This window comes from Hibiscus syriacus, unplaced genomic scaffold, assembly GCF_006381635.1.
Source record: "Hibiscus syriacus cultivar Baekdansim isolate YM2019G1 unplaced genomic scaffold, ASM638163v2 tig00116975_pilon, whole genome shotgun sequence".
Lineage (NCBI taxonomy): Eukaryota > Viridiplantae > Streptophyta > Magnoliopsida > Malvales > Malvaceae > Hibiscus > Hibiscus syriacus.
Genome location: NW_024063499.1, coordinates 503,356 through 522,610, shown reverse-complemented (window position 1 = coordinate 522,610; position 19,255 = coordinate 503,356). Strand labels below are relative to the sequence as shown.

General features: G+C 34.8%; 2 protein-coding genes and 2 pseudogenes across 2 annotated transcripts; 2 read left to right on the top strand and 2 right to left on the bottom strand.

The window, feature by feature from the left end:
• Window positions 1-4,720: 4,720 nt before the first annotated feature.
• LOC120192462 lies at window positions 4,721-6,665 on the top strand (annotated as a pseudogene).
• A 1,510-nt stretch (window positions 6,666-8,175) lies between these two features.
• LOC120192521 (acyl carrier protein 3, chloroplastic-like) lies at window positions 8,176-9,018 on the bottom strand. The gene is made up of 4 exons (XM_039195292.1): window positions 8,802-9,018; window positions 8,611-8,744; window positions 8,395-8,516; window positions 8,176-8,309 (listed from the first exon to the last, which is right to left on the bottom strand). The coding sequence occupies exons 1-4, from the start codon at window positions 9,016-9,018 to the stop codon at window positions 8,192-8,194; spliced, it is 591 nt and encodes a 196-aa protein (XP_039051223.1). The 3' UTR covers window positions 8,176-8,191.
• A 2,569-nt stretch (window positions 9,019-11,587) lies between these two features.
• On the top strand, window positions 11,588-12,082 carry LOC120192520. The gene has a single exon (XM_039195290.1). The coding sequence runs from the start codon at window positions 11,588-11,590 to the stop codon at window positions 12,080-12,082; it is 495 nt and encodes a 164-aa protein (XP_039051221.1).
• Window positions 12,083-14,563: 2,481 nt separating this feature from the next.
• On the bottom strand, window positions 14,564-17,425 carry LOC120192519 (annotated as a pseudogene).
• Window positions 17,426-19,255: the final 1,830 nt, after the last annotated feature.

Sequence of the window (19,255 nt, the reverse complement as noted above, 5' to 3'; positions counted from 1 at the left end):
AGAAAAAATAATCGGGTGACGAAAACAAAATCGTGAAAATAGTCGTGTGACTAAATATGTAATTTACCCATGTTGTTTTAACGGAATTAACGGTTTGGGCAAACGACATAATGATTTAAACTTTAGGGGAAAACGTCTCGAAAAATACTTAAGATATTAACATTTTTATTAATGTGTCAAATAATTATTCTAATAGAAATAGAATAAAGTACATAAATAGTCTTATGACTATATGATACTACTTTATTAAGTCTATCGATTATTAAAAGTTACAAAATGATCATCTAATTATAGATTGTTGCTTTGTTGAGTCTGTCGATTATTAAAAGTTACAAATATTAATCTCAAATTGATAACGTTCGTGATAATAACGTAATTTTAAAAATTTAATATTGATTTTAAGCAAAATATTAAAGTCTATCGGTGTATTTTTCCTATTGATATGAAACTAATGGTTAATCTCTCTTTTGATTGTGATCTTAGCAGCTTAAGCTATATTTACTTATAATCAATTGGTCATACTTTTCAAAACATTGTTTAAAACATTTTGAAGTCTTTTGATTTAACAAAAAAAGGGAAGTGTAAAAGTGTTAAAGGGGGTAAGTGTTATAGTAAGGGGGAGTACTTTTTCAATATGATTTCAAAAAAATTTTTCTTAAACAAATCTTAAAATTACATAAATGTTTTGTTATATCAAAAAGGGGGAGATTGTTGAAAACATTTTGATGTTTCGATATAACAAATTAAGTATAAATGAATTTTAAGATTTATAAAGATTTTATAAGCATATTCGATTCAATTAATCGAATATCAAATTATTACTCCAAGTCTTTCAAGATCAATTTCAAACCTTACTAAATGTGTAAAATTGTGTTTTATACTAAAACTATTTTTAAAATAATTTTCACAAAGTATTTTGAACCAAAATCAAGCCTAAAATCAATGTTTCAAAGTGATGCACCGATGCACCAATCCATGCATCGATGCACCATGGAATAAATTGAACATCGAATGCATTTCATGCATCGATGCACATACCATGCATCGATGCAGTTAAGGTATTATGAAAACATCGAATGCATTTGATGCATCGATGCACCAACCATGCATCGATGCACTCTGGCTATTTTGAAACATCGAGTGCATTTTATGCATAGATGCACTCTTAGTCCACCGATGCACTAAGGGTCCAACGGTCAAAATATTTGAATTTTACACTTGATGCACCGATGCACCATGGGTATGCATCGATGCACTGACGCTCCCAACTGCTTTAATTAATTGTTTTCACACTTAAACGGCTCTATTGACTCCACTAATCATACCCAACATTCAAAATCAATTGAAGGAGTATTTAAGCAAGTTCTGAAGCCATTTATCAACAAGAAATTATAGATAAACAAGATAGAAAGCATCAAACGCCAAGTTTGTGCAATTCAAGCCAATTTTCCTTTCAATATTCATTTTGCTTTCAAGAACACCATTTGTGCTCATTTGTAATTATTTTTGAGTGTTCTTTTCTTGTTCTAGAATTGTGCAAACATCTTACCTTGTGAGGATTTCCTTGTAAGTTTATAAATTTGTGTATTTCTTTTTGAAAAAGAGTCTGTTTAAGAATTGGGGTTAATTCTTGAGGGAATGGGGTATAATTCTTGAGTGAATTGTAAGGTTACTCTTTGTCAAAAAAAGAACAATTAGTGAATTTGTAGAAAATCTTAGTGTGGATAGCTAAGGTAGTGGACGTAGACTTTGGTTGAGAAAGTCGAACCACTCTAAATCGCTGTGCAATTACTTTCAATTTCTTCAAAAGCTTCCACCAAATTTTAATTTCCAATTCACCCCCTCTGCAATCCACGATCGATTAATCAACATAACCCGTTTGTCCATTAATGCAAATTATTTACATTTAATGAATCTGTTTTTGGTGGATCAACATCTCTTTTGAATAAATGATGCAAAAGATGAAAAAAAAATAGAACAAAAATAAAAAGAGCTAGTGAGGTAAAAATAATTAAAAAAAGTCATGAAGATAAAAGTCCTACCCCACATGATATCTACCTCACATGCTTATTATTCCTACCCAGACATGATCTTTATCCCACATGCTAATTTCAAATAAATCCTAACCGCATATTTGTCTAGTTCGCATGCTTTGAACAGAAAGTAGTTCGCATGCTTTGAACAAAAGTAAAGCAGGAAATAATTCAAGCATCCTAGGTTTTGAAATGGAGTTTTGGGGTGGGCTCTAACTCCTTGTAGTCTCCCGATTTATGTTCTAAAAAGGTACTCGAGTTCTCCTTGCTAGTGCCCTTTTGGGCTTGCCAGACTCTTAGTCCTAAGCCCATTACAAGCTTATGTGGATTAAGTTAAACTCGAGATGATACATTTCCTTAGGCCTATGCGGCGAATAAATTCACACGAAGATAAGGTATATGAATCCCGAATGTTACTTGCTAGGCATGTGCAGAGAATAAATTATCACGAATGCGTCGCTTTCACCCCCACTTAAAAAGGGTTCAGAGCTCGGGTATAGAGCCAAAGATAGAAACTTTTCAAAAATATGAAATCATTGAAAAAAAGTCAGTACAACTATTTATTTGAAAAATAATCAAAGGTAAATAATTGGAATCAAATAAATAAATTTATATTTAAATTTACTATTTTCGCATAAAAAGACAACCGAAAATTAATTCTGGTCTAACTCACTTACCTGTCCCCAGCGGAGTCGTCAAGTTGTCGGAACCGTCTTTCGGGTGAGCCCGAAATATAGCTTCGACTTGAAATAATTGGGTTAGAGTCGCCACCGACCATTTTAAAAACATTTAGGTAGGTCGGGCACCATCTTACTTGATCTGCGTTGTACCAGAAATATGTCGGGTTCGGGAGTCGATTACGGTCAAGGAATGATTAGTACCATTGTACCGCCCTTTTGGTACCAATTAATTTGTCGGTTGTCTTAATTGTGAAAATTAAAAATTAAAATTAAAATTTAAAAACTCGATTAGAATTGCTTACCTTTGATCGATTGAAATTCTTCAAAAAAAAAGGTCAAAATGTTAGAAAAAATAGATAAATATTTAAAAAAAACATAATAATGAAAATAAAAAATAATAATAAATCAAAAAAAATAAATCAAAAGGGAAATAAAATAAAATATATTAAATAAATCAGAAGAAAAAATGTAAAAAATAAAAAATAAAAATGATAAAATGATAAAATAAATCAAAAGGAAAAAAGATAAAGAATAAATAAAAAGAGAGAAAAAAGAAAATAAATCAAAAAATAAATAAATAATAAACATAATAAATAAATCAAAGAGGAAAGAAAATAAAGTACCAAAAAATAAACACAGACACATGGAGGATTTAAATATAATTAAATCTAAAATATCCAATATTGAAACAATGATCAAAGAACATACAAACAATATTTGAAACACGAAATGAAAATAATGCATTATTCAGTGACCAAAGGACAATGTTACAAAGATAAGGGTCTTAAACTAATGATTTTCCCCACCTCAAAAGTTGAAAACAAAACACGCATAGTTGTTTATACAAGGAATGACCAAGCATGGAATTTACCATTTTCTTTTATGCGCAGATTCCTCCCTCTTAAAACATTGTCGTTTGCCTATTCAGCCCAAAATAGGGTTTAGTTTTAGCCCACGTTTTACCTCTTCATTCCTTGTCCCGCACACTTATAAAACAGAGAAAATGTTCTCTGGTAAAACCCATCTCCTGGGATCCTCTTGGGTTCATCATCGGGGACTCAATGCACAAGAAATGGAGCACCCAGGCTCTTTTTGGCACCGAATCCCGTCGAATAGGGTAAGGAAACTTGAACCTCGTTTATCTTTTTTACCCTAGATCTCCTTTGTTCGAATAGCACTCCGATTTTTTGCTCTTGATGGTTTCTCTTTTTTTTTTGTTCGAATCTGTTTGGGTTCGAATCTTTTTTTCTAGTTTTCCTCGTCGTGTTTGCTCCCTTTTTTCGTATGATTTTCCTCTCTTTTTTCGTCCTCTTTCTGTGTGATTTTACACATGATTTATAGTAGAAATAAAACCTATTCTTAGGAGTTTTGTTCCGAGTAAAACTCTCGGTTGTTTGGTGTTGACGAGCCCATGTTCTGATTTAGCTATTTTGGGTGTCCCATGAGGTCACGACGCCGAGAAAACCGACCATGTGGGAGCTCTTCAGAAGGGGTCTTCGGAGTGAACATGCGATGCCAAAGGTTATTGGGGTTAGGGTTTCAAAAACCTAACTGATTCGGGTCGCTCCAATGGACTGGTTCAGGTTACAGCTCCAACGGGTCACGTGCAAGTGTTGGGCAGCTGGGTTATGGGCCTATCTGGTCTGTTTGTACTAGTTCTGGGCCACTTGTTTAGGCCTGACATATGTAAACAATAAAAATAAGTAAAATTAATACTAATATTTATATATTATAAAAGTGTGGAGACGAAATTATGTGTCTACAAATTGATATAGTAAATGATCAAAATATTATTTATTTTAAAAAAAATTAATGATTAAAGGTGAACACTTTTGAAAAAAATGACAGTAGTAGTTTACGGGAAAAAAATAGAAGGAAGTAGACCCGGCCATTTAAGATTGAACCGGGCCATCCAGGTAGCATTGGGCTCGATAGCCGACATCCATCAATCATTGTTCCCTTCACCAAGAAATCTGCTCTTAAATACAAAATTCGAATCAGAATTATTATTGCCCCAAACTTATAAAAGAAACCAATTCAATCATCTGAAAATCGATAGCTGTATATTTTTTTAGCAATTATTAGTTTCGGAGCTGAAAAATGGAGTCTTATTCTTCTTCAGATGAAAGCTTGAAGCAACAATTAGAGGAATTACAGAAACAGCTTGGAAAGAAACAGAGATTCGAGGCAGCAGTTTCCTCCATCAATTCCCTTCTTAAGCTCCATTACCCTTCTGCTGCTCCCTCGCTTCGCAAATCGGTGAGATCTCTTTTCCTTTATTCATCTTTTTTTTTTCTGTTTTAATTTCAAGCCGAAATTGATTTTTTGTACGTATTATCGTTGTTTTTCGTCAGTTTTATTCTGTTGTTTGCCGTGTTGCGACCATTTTGAAGACCAGATACACCGCCCCCGGTTTCTGGCTTGCTGGTTTACGCCTTTTTGAACTCTTAGAACCTCTTGTCTCTGATCCTTATGAAAAGGACCATTTAAGGAAATGCATCTCAGGCTAAGGAACACTTGAATGAAATTGAAAACCCCGTCGAGTCATCCGAATCTTCAGCAAACAGAGGTTTGTTTCCGAAAGAACCCGTTGCTTTTTCTAGTTTCTTAAGTAGTTTAGAGACATTGAAATGTAGGATGGTTCGGATTAAGATATTTGCATATATTCAACTTGCTTGATTTGGATATTCTAATTACTATGTGTAATGACTTTGGAGAAGATTATGATATTAACTTCCATACATCCATTATTCTAATTCACTTTACCTCTATAGATTACAGAATGGGATTTGGATATACATTATCTAAATTACTTTTGATGATAACGAATTCGGACATTCAAATCCATTATCTTCTTTAGTTTTGGACATGTGGATTTTGATAGGAGATTGATGTTCCGAGGATAATTTAATTAATTTCGATTCGGATTTGGATAGTTATACTCGGATTATTGCAAATAATAAACAGATTGGGGTTTTGAGTAGGTTTGCTGATTAGATTTTACAGAAATTGCAAATGTTCAACTTGCATATTGTTTAAAAAGGTTTCTGTTTTGTATTGTTTGTTTTCCCAAAAAGGTTATCTTTTTGAAGGACACTTACAGTGGATACTGAACCACCACAACCTCAATGGTTGGTCCAATCAAATCTAATGACTGCTTTTGCATCTGCTGCAAATGCTGAATCTTCCCAGGGTTCGGCCACTAATGTTAACACCATAGAAAATGCTGCCAATGTGCTTGAACAACTCATTAGTCACCTTGATACTGTTATACCAGAGGTATTTTTTGTTATCTGCTAGATGGATTATACTAATTCATAGAAGTAGTTTAGCTTTTGTAATTCTGTAAATGAATTAATCTCTGTTTTCAAGATATTGGAGAATGAGGGTGGTGTTCGAAGAGTCCCACCAGCTAGTAAAGAAGTCGTTGCTAAGCTTCCAGTAATTACTCTCACAGAAGAAATCCTGGCTAAGCTTGGATCTGATGCAGAATGCGCAATATGCAAGGAGAACCTTGCTGCCGGCGATAACATGCAAGAATTGCCATGCAAGCACATTTCATCTCCTTGTTTAAAGCCATGGCTGGTAATTAATAGTGCTTGGCTTTATTTGATTAGTTATACTCAATCCTAGTTTTAAAGAACGTGGATGAAATGAGGTTGTTGGTTATGTGATTAAAATGGTTTCCGTGGCAGGACGAGCACAATTCTTGCCCGATTTGTAGATACGAGTTGCAAACGGACGACCATGATTATGAGAGCTGGAAGGAGCGGGAAAAGGGGCTGAAGAAGAGAGAAAAGGTGCTGAAAATGCTGTTCGTGGTGGTGAATACATGTATGTGTAATTGTGTCGATCACTGGTCTTATTGAATTTATACTCAATGTCAACGATATTTCATTAATGTATTTATACATGACTAAGTGGTATAATAAAGATTCTGATAATATATGTCTAATGGGTTTGACATGATATGGTTTTATATGTATATATATAACCATTGATATCGATCCGTTGATTGAATAGTCTGAATTGGGCATTGTTGATGTTTATTAGAGGACTATTCTCTTAAAATCAATTTGTTCCATTTACAATATTATGATTCAAACTCCTGATTTGTTCGAATGATTGAGCGATTTGAAGTCCTAACCTTATTTGAATGATCATGGCTTAATGATGAGCATATATTTCCAAAGTTTGTCATTTCCTACGGCCATTAATCAAACATCAAGATTTTAGTGATTTTCCCGCAAAACTGGTTCTTCATATTTTCTACCAGCAAACCTTTTTTTAACAAAGCACGTAATGGAGTTAGCTACGTCTTCAATCTCAGGCGCACACAACTAACTTGCTTTGTCCGAAGAATCTCACACCTCAACTCCCCACTCTTACAAGTATCCTAAAAGAACCAATTTTCCGAACATTCACCTCCGATTCCCCGGTTTTTCCAATGGCTTTAATTGCCAAGGAAGCAGCTCCGGGTTCATCAACAATGCTGCCTCCATGTCAAATTACAATAATAACACCCTTAATAGGATACATAGGTTGGATTCTTGCTTGATCATACCCCATTTGGAAACAAGAAAACTTGTGCAATCATCAACTTCGTAGGTAGTGCTTTCCTTCGAGCTGTCCCCGAAGTTACTAACAAGTACGCATTTTTGTCCCTTTCATTGTGGAATAAATATAAGGCCCCTTTGCAAAGTTCAATCTCTCTGTAGATCAAGTTCGAATCTGACACAATTGTGAAACTGGACTCCTCGAAGGGATATTGGATTCTATCGGTATAAAACCATGTGCCGGTATGACATACAGAAGTTCCTCTTTTTCTGCTTCCCTTTGTTCATCCTTCTGTCCCTCACTTTCTATATGTATTTATTTGGCTGGGTGGACTGTGGAGAGCATGGATACGTTGAGTTTCCATGTTCATAACGATAGGAAACCTTGAACTTATATTTACTTTGCCTCATCGGAAACCGAAATGGCGACCATGTTAGTATCGACTCCGGCAGATGCTATTGCTCAGGGACTTGAGACTCTTTCATAGAGGAAACTTACAGTGCTGTCTATAAGAATTTCTGATTAGTCCAGACGTTTTGAAGAGTAATTGCCGAAAATTCGACAGTAAGTTGATTCCATGACAGGCACAGTTTATTGAAAATATAATGAGATTATTGGGGAACAAGGAGTTGGACAAGCTCAATGAGCTTTGTTGGTTAGATAATGATCTGTTTATATTTTTCTGAAGCTTCGATTTTCTGCCAGATTTTAACTGGAGAAGAAGCTGGAAGTTGCATATCTAGAAACACAGCTCAAATTGATTCATGCATATATTTCATTGGCTTATTACTTTCGTTCTTGCTTGCATGAAACAGAAAAGAACAAAGAGACGGGCTACAATTTGAGATCAACCTGTAACAAAAATTGCCCTCTTGGTCAAGGAAAATGGAAAGGAAGAAAAGAACTCCTGTAAGTGGCCTATTATGCAGCCTTCACTTTCTCGATCAAGTCCGCCGCATCTTGGACGGTTGCTATGTTCTCAGCTCCGCCTTCTCCGACCGAGACTCCGAATTGTTCCTCCAATGCCATCACTATCTCCCTGAAATGAATTTGATGTAAGAAAATAAAAAAAAAGGATTGTATGAAGAAAATAAATGTGGAATTTGTCTTGAAGAGATGCAAATACCGTGTCTAGGGAATCGGCACCCAGATCAGCGAACTTGGTTTCAGGAGTCACTGAGCTCACATCGATAGACAACTGCTTAGCGATGGTGTTTTGGACAGTTGTCAATGTCTCAGGATCAGCCTAGTCGGAAAATCCAATATGTATCAAAGATAATGAGCTTAAATAAAGTTCCAATGGGAAAAAATAAATAAAACAATGAGGCTATGTTCCTTACAAGAGAGCATGAAACTGGTGTCTTGAAGCAGCTAGATCGAGTAGAAAACTTGTTTGTCTGCTTTGAGAATTGAATATTTGGAATAAGCTTTAATCCATTACATACAACGGGACCTCTCTGCAATAGAAACTCGATTCAACTCGATCGTCTCGATTCACATTGTATTAATTCAGAAAGAGGTAATGGCTTACAGTGGTGGCGAAGCTTTTGTGCTGAAAAGTATCCCTTGCCTAATGAAATTGTAGCAGGGCTGGCCAATGACATGCTGGGATTGAAGCAAAAGCGGCCATTTGAAGCTTGATCGACTAACTTGAATCGGAAATGCAGTCTCAGATAAATGAGAGATACCGTTTTACCAGTATTGAATTTATGAAGAAACACTCGAGAGTTGCAGATATAAATAGACATTGTCGAAGACGATTCAGAAAGTGTTCGGGGAGTTACATGCAGATCTAATGATGATTACAATGTTTGGTTTTGGTTTTTAGTAAGTTTTAGAATAGGGCGGTCACTTCCATGGATGTTCGATGTCTGCTTATGCTGATCCATTATATGGACCGTGTATGTAGCAGGCTAGCAGCATGCACTCATGCATGCCAACAATGTATGTAGCACTCATTCATGTCAAAAATGTATGTAGCAGCATGCACGCATGCATGTCAACAACAGATTTGTAAGCTCCTATCATGTGGTTGCATTCAAGTGGAAAAAAGGGTGAAGAAGGGAAATTATCTGTTCGCCCTTCATATTTAGAGAGACGGTGGTTTGACATAGAATTGGATTGGTGATGGTGGGTTCTCCTTGGCTGCAACTTGTCGTGATTCAAAACCATAACCAGAGCTATATATATACACACGCGTATGGATATAATATAAAGGGGTCCAGAAATTAACATGCTGTTCTGCTGTGGTCCGCACTCTTGTCTTGGGGTTTTTGTGTGTGTTTGTTGGTGGCAGGTTGATAAATTGAAATGGTCCCACCGCCATCAACTCCACCGCAGTTATGGCTGAAAGTGACCTTACAATTTGGACATTTGGAAGTTAAAATGGAGATGAAAATGAATGTGAGAGCCGAGAGGGGGCTGCATTATCATGGTCTCTTCTCTAGATTTCGAATATTATTTTTATAATTCTTTTCTACATAAATTTATATACTTAATTAATTTTAATTTGAGGTAAATTATTTTTTATAATATAATCACGTTATTTTCGTTTTCTATCCAAAATTAATTCCACCGTCGTTCAAAATGCGACAATAGTGAACGGAGGCGTGAAGGGATATAAAGGTGCAAGCTTTTTCTCGGCGGTCGCCAGTTGTCATCGTCCCTTTTCCGTGCATTCCCACGTGCCAACGCGCATCGACTCGGAGGCTCATGAATCTGCCGCGTTGCATCCATTTGTCAGAAAATGGTTCCCCTCCCACTAACCTCCATTCAGTGGGAAAAATACAGCCGTGCGATTTTGAGCCGTCACATCATGTCCGTCTGTCTTTTGTAGGCGGTCCCTCCCTCCCCCATTTTGAATCTTCAATTCTACCGCCTCGAGTTATTTAAATCAGTGAAAAAAGGGATGATTTTTATTGATTTTTGACGTGAAAGTAAATAAGGGGGCGTTTGGATGGGAGAATGTGGGATTCCTTCGGGAATAGAATCCACATTCCCCCGTTTGGTTTGGCCGGTAATGTCATTTCCGGTAAGTTTTATTACCAATAGTGGATTTTTGGGGTATATTACCGGGAATGTCATTACCTCTTCCCTTAGGTATTGTAACATTACCGGCATTTTGGACTAAAATGCCCTTAAATTTTATTTTTTTTCAAAATATCATTATTCTGTCATTGAATAAAAAATTCTACGAAGGTTAAATTACAAACGTCATCATGTCCGTCTGTTTTGTAGGCGGTCCCCCTCCCCCATTTTTAACCCTTTGAATCTTCAATTCTACCGCCTCGAGTTATTTAAATCAGTGAAAAAGGGATGATTTTTATTATTTTATTGATTTTGACGTGAAAGTAAACACTAACAGGTTGTACATTAATAATCTTATGTGAAAACAATTCCCTCGCCGAACTACCGTTGCTTCGAACGGCCAACTTTCCATGCAAGGGGATTTCCCGTTTACAAAGAGAAACCAAGAGAAATAACTGTTACAGATGACCATGCATGAGATACAGCAAAAGCGCAACATTTGCTCCATTGACAACAGTTGAAGTTTAATACATAAAACCAAAGGGTGAATTCTACATTCATGCAGTAGTAAATCTCTTTCTCCAGGTAAATGATTGATGATGAGAGACGATGGTATGGAGCATCCCTGTATCCTTTCTCCAGGTCCAAAAATCTTGTCCAGTTTCGACAGGAATGGAGATTCTTCTGTCTGTCTCGTCTTTTACTATTGTGAGTTCATATATTACAGGTAAAAACACAAGAATTTACAAGCTGAAATATCAATCCAATTACCAAACCATTTGCTGAACCCTGCCTGAGAAATTCAGATCTTGTCCCCTTTCATAACCAGGAACAAACAATCAAATCCTTCAACGTAATAAAATTTAGTATCCAAATTCATCACAATATTTTATTTTATTTTATTTCTGTTGTTTCTTTTGTAGATTTTAAACATGCAAGTACAGCATAAGAAACCCTGTGTAATGTTAATCTTGCAGCCTGCTGGCATGAAATAGTTACACATGCAAGCTTCTTGTAAATATGTGTAGTTGAAAAGGAGGGACAATTTAATAAAGGAGAGTCCCAACCCAAAGCCTAACTGCCCCATTTGAAGCTTGTAATATGAAGGGTGACAAATGTTAATAGCCAAAACTAGGAAAAATCCAAACAATTTAAGAACCTAGGTCATCCCTAGCTTGTATTTTAACACCACTTGGTGGAACTTCAGTCTCCTGCACCGCCTGCACCCTTTCTCTCTGAATCTGTGTACTTTGTTTCAGAACGTTTGAGATTAGAAAAAAAAATCCAAAGATGAAAAGTTTAGATACGAAGGATCGATCTTCCAAGCAAGGGGTTGATAGAAGGAGAAGATTCGAGCAGGAGCCTCATCTCTCTGGTGCTTATATCCGTATCCTGGTTAGGCAACTCGCCTTGCAGATGTACCAAGACCCTGTATCCGTTGATACCAATGGTTTCAGTGCCCGAAATTTGACCAAATTTGGTGATGGTTTTAGTCAAACACCACAGAGCCAGAAACCCGAACCACCACCTCAACAACATAGGAAACAGGTTAGGAATAGGAGGAGAGTGCACACCAGCAGGCCTTACCAAGAAAGGCTGATTAATATGGCTGAAGCCAGGAGAGAAATTGTCACTGAGCTCAAGTTCCATAGAGCTGCCAAGAAACAAGCCAATGAGAAGCAACAGCAACAGCAATTATCACGCCACTCTCATCCTTCTTTTCACCACCTTTCGAGCAAGAATCAAACACAAACAACGTGCCTACCTATACTTGGCCATTTTTGAACTGCAGTTTACAGAGCCAAAACCTTAACTTTCATGGTTTCACAAAATAAAGACCAACCTTCACCCAGAACAGCAAAAACCCATCAATCTACTCATCTACTTCATCCTCATCTTCATCTTCATCAACTCTATCAGTTGTGACTGAAGATGTCCCTGCGGTTGCAGTATCATGAAGTGAGGCATGGAACTGGGGCTGATTCACTGAATCCTACGGTGGGGGAAGCTTGCATCAAGCTGTGGACGATGAGGGAATGGCGGAGATGAAATCATTAGGAGAGCAGCATCAAATGGAGTGGAATGACACTATGAATTTGGTAACATCGCACGGTGTTCAAGTTCTTGAAGACTATGGAACACGGGAATGAATTTGATCAAGTCATGGAATTCCCTGCCTGGTTAAATGCAAATGACACCGTCTCGGGCAGCATTTCAATGATCTTTTCCCAGATACCTGCTTCCAGGGTTCTGCCTGACCAAGTAAGTAATAGTATCCAAAATTTCAAAGACAAGAAGTTAAAAAAGTAAAAAGTAATTTACCTCATTTTAACCAAATGGTCAATTTGCCTCGTTTTCTATTAAACATAATAAAGCTGGATCCAATAGATGCCACCTTCATCCTTGCCAAAATTTTATCGCTCTAAGAGCCCAAAAGATGGCCCATTCAAACTTAAACCATGGACTTTTCTCATAGAGCATGGTGTATTAAATTAGTCCAAAGGTGATTTTAGCTAAAAGAAAATTAAAAATGAAATGGTATCTTCATATTGTTAATGTTAATGTTTTTGTTTTTATTTGAGTCTCTGTGTTTTCGGTTTATATTTAATCTAATTTAGGTTTTATTATGTATATAGACTTGAATACTTTTTGATATGCAATTATATAAATTAAAGTTTATACCATTATATATTAAAAACAAAATAAAAAATCAATTAATTATTAATAATTTAATTATTTGTTCGAATAACTTTTAACAAGATCAACACGATGCCGTATGAAATTATATAGATTTAATGAGTTCACATTTTTTTCCCTGTGTGTTGTTGATTGTATAGTTGTGATTCACAGCATGGACATTGGAGAAATTGATGGGATTGGCATTGGCTGGCTTAATTGACAAGGATTGATTAAGATTTTAATTAATCGAAGGTTAATTATGCCTTTAGTCCCTGCATTCTTCACATCTTGAAATTTAGTCCATGTTTTTATTTCAGAATCTATTCCCTATATTTGTCTGAGTTAAAAATTAATATAGCCTAATCGATAATATCATTAATCTTGAATATGCTATCAATTGGACTTTATTTTAAATCAAACCTTTGAATATTAAAATTTCACGTATTTAAATTTAATGAAACTTTACAAACAATGTTTGGCAGGGGAAGGAATCTTATTACTAATGTTGTTGTCAATATCCCAATCATTGATTCGTCGCCCAGTCAATGAAACCTTCATTTTATTCGAAGATGACGAGGAATGCTTGAAATTTTATTTTATTTTATCGACTTTAAATCTGTTCATATATATTTTAATTTGAGACAAATCCTTTTAACACAAATATTTTTATCTGTGATCATTAAATTTTATAATTTCATCTTTAACCCCCAAGATAAAATTATAACATTGGAATCTTGGCAAGTTGGGTCTTCATAGAAAAATATTCAAAATGTGAACAAGCATTTGCATTCCTCTTTAATTTATTTATTTTTTCTATGAAGACCCAACTTGCCAAGATTCCTTCCCTGCCAACCCCCCACTTTAGTAATGCAAATGCTTGTTCACATTTGAATATTTATGGTTTGATAGAAACCATCAATTTATTAACGGTCATTGTTTTTCCAATCCTATATATATCTAAAGTGAGAACTAACATGTTTTAAGTTATCACTTTTACAAAGATATTATTATGTCATCGCTCTGATATATAGACTTACCATGTTAAAGATAAAAATTTATTGTTATCAAATTACAATTTTCATTCGACTTAAGGCATTTTTCTCAAAAAGAACATTGAGTTAAAATGTTGAAAAAATGGACTAAAGTGATTATTTAGTCAAGTATTAGGGACGTTTTTTGATTTTATACTAAAAAAATTCTCATAATTAAAGTTTATTTATTGTGATGTTAGAGTTTGTGACCTTAATTTCATTTTGATTTGACTTAAGAAGTATAGATACGGTGTACGTCTACTTAGTAGAAGAAATACTTACGAACTAACTCGAGGTGCAATTTAGTTAGTAATAATACTTCTCATCTTAACTTTTGACTGGAAGTATAAATTCATATTAAATAAGATTCTTTATAATATCAAACTTCTTTGCATTCAGTTATAATAAAAAAATTCATATAAATTTTAATATTCTTATTTTTCAGAACACAAAAATTAACATTTTATTTAATGCAGTCATCATATAAATTTATACATGATGGTGTCTAGTTAATAAGGAATGCATATAAGAATATAACAATAACAATCCAATGTTTTTATTTGTCTTCCCCATAATCTTGACTGTTATTAGGAGCAAAAGCTTCCAACAACTAATTGTTCTTCCTCCAAGACTTCCACCCCATCTCTGCACAAATCTCATCACTGTGATTAATACTAAAAGTCGAAATGCAATGCCTCTTGTAGAACCGAGTCGTTCTCTTCATGATCTCCATTTCTTCCCCGGTTGTTCCAGCATTCTTTCGATGCTCGGAAGCTTGAACAATTCATCAGCCAGCCTCGACAGCCATTTGCACCTCAGCTCCGCGTCTGCAGATTCGAAACGCTCTCGATGTACCCCACGAACGCCATGTCGGGATCAACGGATGGATTGTGCCCCTATATAAAGGCATGATCCCCGACGAGTCGACTACGAGGCTCGAGAAAGGTTGTGGCAGTAAATCCTGGATCTTCTTCTTGCCGTCGAAGCCGGTGGCGAGTAGGACGACATCGGCTTCGAGCTTGGAGTTGTCTTCGAATTCGAATCCTTTGCTCCAAAACCACCATTTGGGTGTCTTTTTGAACATGATTTTGCCCTTGTCCGCCTCTGAGAAGAAATTGTCTGGTAGAATGGCCATTTGGCATGATGCATAATCTTCTTCGAAGGGATGATCGGGTTTCAGGCCATACTTCATTAGTGGAGCTTCCAAACCAAATACGACTCTATGAACTTCGAAACTGCTTTTTCTTCAGTAAAAGGAAACCAAGCAAATTAGTTGCATAAAAAAATACAGTCAAATTTGGTTTGGTCCCTACTATGCTCAAATTTCAGATTTTGTCTATGTATTTCAATTTGACATGATTTAACCATTTATTTTTATAATGTTGTTAGTTGGTCAAATAGTTAACACAGTTAAATATTTCGGTTAAAAATTTAATTTAGATTTTTCTCATTAAACAAAAATATATATCCATGCTAGCAGCATGATAAATTAGAAGTCATTTTAAGAAAAATAGCAACTTTATTTTACAGGAATAGGTAACATTTAGCTGTTTGTAAGTATTTGAAATACTAATGATGTTTAAAATTAAGGAGTTAATTATATCAAAAATTAAAATACAGGACTAATTCCCAAGTTTAAACATAGTAGATGGACCAACACCATAATTTGATCAAAAATAACTGCAGCAATGTAACTCGGTAATAAATATAAAAACAAAGTATTACCAGACAAAAGAGGGCAAAGCAAATTCCTGAGCAGCACTTGGTTTGGTCTGCGATGGAGAAACTGAGAAGACCTTGTTGAATAAACATGGAAAGGACAAACCCCAAATCCAGTAACATGGAAAAGTCCAATGTAAAGTCCTTGTCACCATTGTACAAGGTTGACCATCTGCTCCTATTTTTTATAAAAAAAATACAGTATAACCAAAACACGTCAAGATACTAAAAGTTTACTGTCTAGAATGCATTTTATGACTATTTATGAAGTTAAGTTCAACTAAGCGACTGATTTTGGAAACAAAAAGACGACACAATGGTGAGGTTAGTAGTTAGCTGTTGTTACTTTCCTAGGTAGATATATATATATATATATGCATGTGAGAAACACTTAAATCCTTAGTTGACTTTTTATTATTCTTTCTATTTGTTGACCACGTGCATTTTATAATTAAGCATGCATATGTCTATGCATATACCTTGGTTTGCCTCAGCACATTCAGTAGCTAAATCTATGGTGGATTTCTGTAGCCAACGACGGAGACTTTCTTGCCTTTCAACAACCTCGCGGGCTTCTTTATCCAACTTGGAATACTCGATCGTGTGCATAACTTTGCCGCCGTAAATTTCTCGGCCTTTGTTATGAGGGAAGACGGCATTCTCGGTATGTCCCCGTATTTGCCTATGCATACCACCAGTAATTCGAACTCATACCACTGCAAGCAAAGATAAAGGGTTATATTAGAGGTAAACTTATAAAATTTTAAGGTATTGTCCCAACCAGAACCTCACCCTATCCCTAACTGCATGCACTGTAGTGTTATTTTCGTTAATTCCATCACAAGTTAATTTGGTGCAAATCAAATTAGTGATATTTTTTAAAGAACAACCTCAACAGTTTTCGATGGATATGTTTCCACAGCGACTTCCCAGGCAGGGTGGCCACTCAAAAGAGGTTCAAAGTCTCCGGGACCATCCGAATTTGCAGTTAATCCGTCACCGACGTAACGGATCTCGACGACTTTCGAACCGAACCTCACGTACTTCAACACATCAAAGTGCGTAGCGTAACCGTGCAGTACTCCAGGATCTTGAGGAAAGAAGGGAAACTCGAATTGTCCCTTTCGGGCCAAGGATAGTCGGAGAACTCGAAATCGCACCTAGGGGTTAGGAGCTTGGTGGAAGCGAATGAACAATGTTTCCAAACGCCACCTATTAAATGAGTGGCCTCGAGAATGATGGGATGATGGAGAACTGTTTAGCAGCAGTTTATGCCGCTGATACCAGCACCTATGTCGCTGATACCATCACCGATAATCCCAACTCGATGATTTTCAGTACCCAATTTGCTCACAAGCCATATTGGTATAGCTATGGGATACACTACAGCAAAATAACCAGAGAGAGTCAACTAGCTTTAGAGTTTATCTTGGTGTGCCGAAGCTGAGAGTCTACATGATTATTTATAAGGAACAAAATGAGAGTAGAGTTTATGGATTTCCTTGTAAGTTCGTACGTCTAGTTATTTAATCTAAAATTGTAGGTTTAATATAGTCTTGTCCTACGTTTTCCAGTTCCTCGTTACAAATAGGGGAAATCCATTCTTTATCGGTAGCATCATAAATATATAATTTATTGATTAATTAATTCAAATTATATTTTACAAAGATTCATTACAGAAGTGATACTTCTCATTCATTTTTTTCATTCACAACTCCTTAATTCAAGTCATAGCCTTTATCAGTACACAATAATCTTATCACTTAGTTATAGATAAATAAATTAGTTTGAGAATCAATTCATATTATAGAAATTGCGTATAATATCGTAGTCAAAGTTTGAATCAAATTTGTAATATAATTATAGAATTTGGTTTATTTTGAATCTACTTGTTATATATATTTTTTTAAAAATAGCTTGTTTTTAAGTTAAACACACATATAATCATAATAAATTTCTTTAATTAATTATATAATTTTTGTCTTCTAATTATGAGTCATGAATGATGAACTTGGTATCAATAGTAGATTAGTTAGCAAAAGAGAGATTTGAATTCTTGTGTTCTCATGGATCGATATATATATATATATATATATGAATTTATGCATGACCTTGGAAACATTTGTTGTGAGTCATGCATAAAATATTAATTTTGATCAAATAGAGACAATGGTCTAACTTTATTAATTAATGGGGTATAATTAGAGATGACATCATGGTTGGAGGAGACTAATATTTATAATTTAATTTTGATATGAATTCAATTTTAACAATAATGGTCCCTTGACTATAGGGTGTTGAATTTTTTTTACTATTAAAAGTTACAAAATGTTCACTCGAGTATTCATTGTTTCAAACTCGTCGTTTTCTATTTAAAAATTGATGGTTGTCTGACTAGACGTTAACAACTTAACTGATTTATGATAAAATTGTGTCTAATGGTTGCTTTCAAGAATTGACTCAATGACATTATATTTCAAACATTTACTCAACGACATAATATAAACACATAATTGATTCACAAAATACATCTAAAACAATTATGAGATTAGATTTTATCATATCTCAGTCAATAGATTGATGCCCAACTTAGACTGTCACCAAATTTTTAATGAAAAAAACGAATTTGGAACATATGAATAGTCAAGTGATCATTCTGTAACTTTTAATAGTTGAAGGATTTAACAAAATAACAACCTATAATTAGGAGAACATTTGTGTACTTTAGCCTTCTTTTTTTTATTTAATCAACGTAAAATTAATGATTTAATCGAATAAAAAATTAATGATATGGTCGATTCCGCCGGGGGAGGGACGTGTGATTACAAAGTCAATTCCTTCTTATTTTGTTGGAAACACAAAGGTGAATGAAAGAGACGGATAAATGTTTATAATTTGTGTTGGGTTGTGTTTGTACACGTATGGTTAATAATGTCAAGAGAATTTATTACCGTCAACTGTCTGCATGCATGTATTTTGTCACGTTTTCCCACAATGACATGCATTCTTGGTTTCTTAATTGCCTCGAGTTTTTCTTTTTTTTTTCTTTTCTTTTCCTTGATTGTTTCGACTGATGATAATTAGTTTAAAAAAACATTTTTTCTAAAGGTAAAATATTTTAAAAATCATCTAAAACGATTTTTATATAATAAAGAATTTATTTTTAAAAAATACTATATTTTAATTTTAATGAAGAGAATATTATTTTTAAACATATTCTTTTTCAAGGTACGTTTTTGCCGAAAGTAATGTAAACAAATGAAGTTGGTTACAGCCTTCTTTCAAAGAGCATTAGTTTTGGCGTCTTATCTAAAAGCCGTGTTGTTCTATTAATTTCACATTTACCTATTCTGATTATAAGTACGTACGACTAAATACGACAATGTTTGTCCCATTCTGTATTTTCTCCTTTTAATTTTTAAAGTTCTTATTTATAATATTCTATTCTATATTAAATAATCTATGATGATTATAATATAGTATAAGTATCAATTCAAACTTTTTTAACCAATTAACAATGAACATCAAA

What these genes read in the sequence shown, in the direction of transcription:
- LOC120192521 (XM_039195292.1), bottom strand. Translation starts at nt 9,018, where the DNA reads ATGTCTATTTATATCTGCAACTCTCGAGTGTTTCTTCATAAATTCAAT. An exon ending in ACAAAAGCTTCGCCACCACT is followed by an intron (nt 8,745 to 8,801) that starts GTAAGCCATTAC and finishes GATCGAGTTGAA; the next exon opens with TCGAGTTTCTATTGCAGAGA. An exon ending in GCCGATTCCCTAGACACGGT is followed by an intron (nt 8,310 to 8,394) that starts ATTTGCATCTCT and finishes AATTCATTTCAG; the next exon opens with GGAGATAGTGATGGCATTGG.
- LOC120192520 (XM_039195290.1), top strand. Translation starts at nt 11,588, where the DNA reads ATGAAAAGTTTAGATACGAAGGATCGATCTTCCAAGCAAGGGGTTGAT.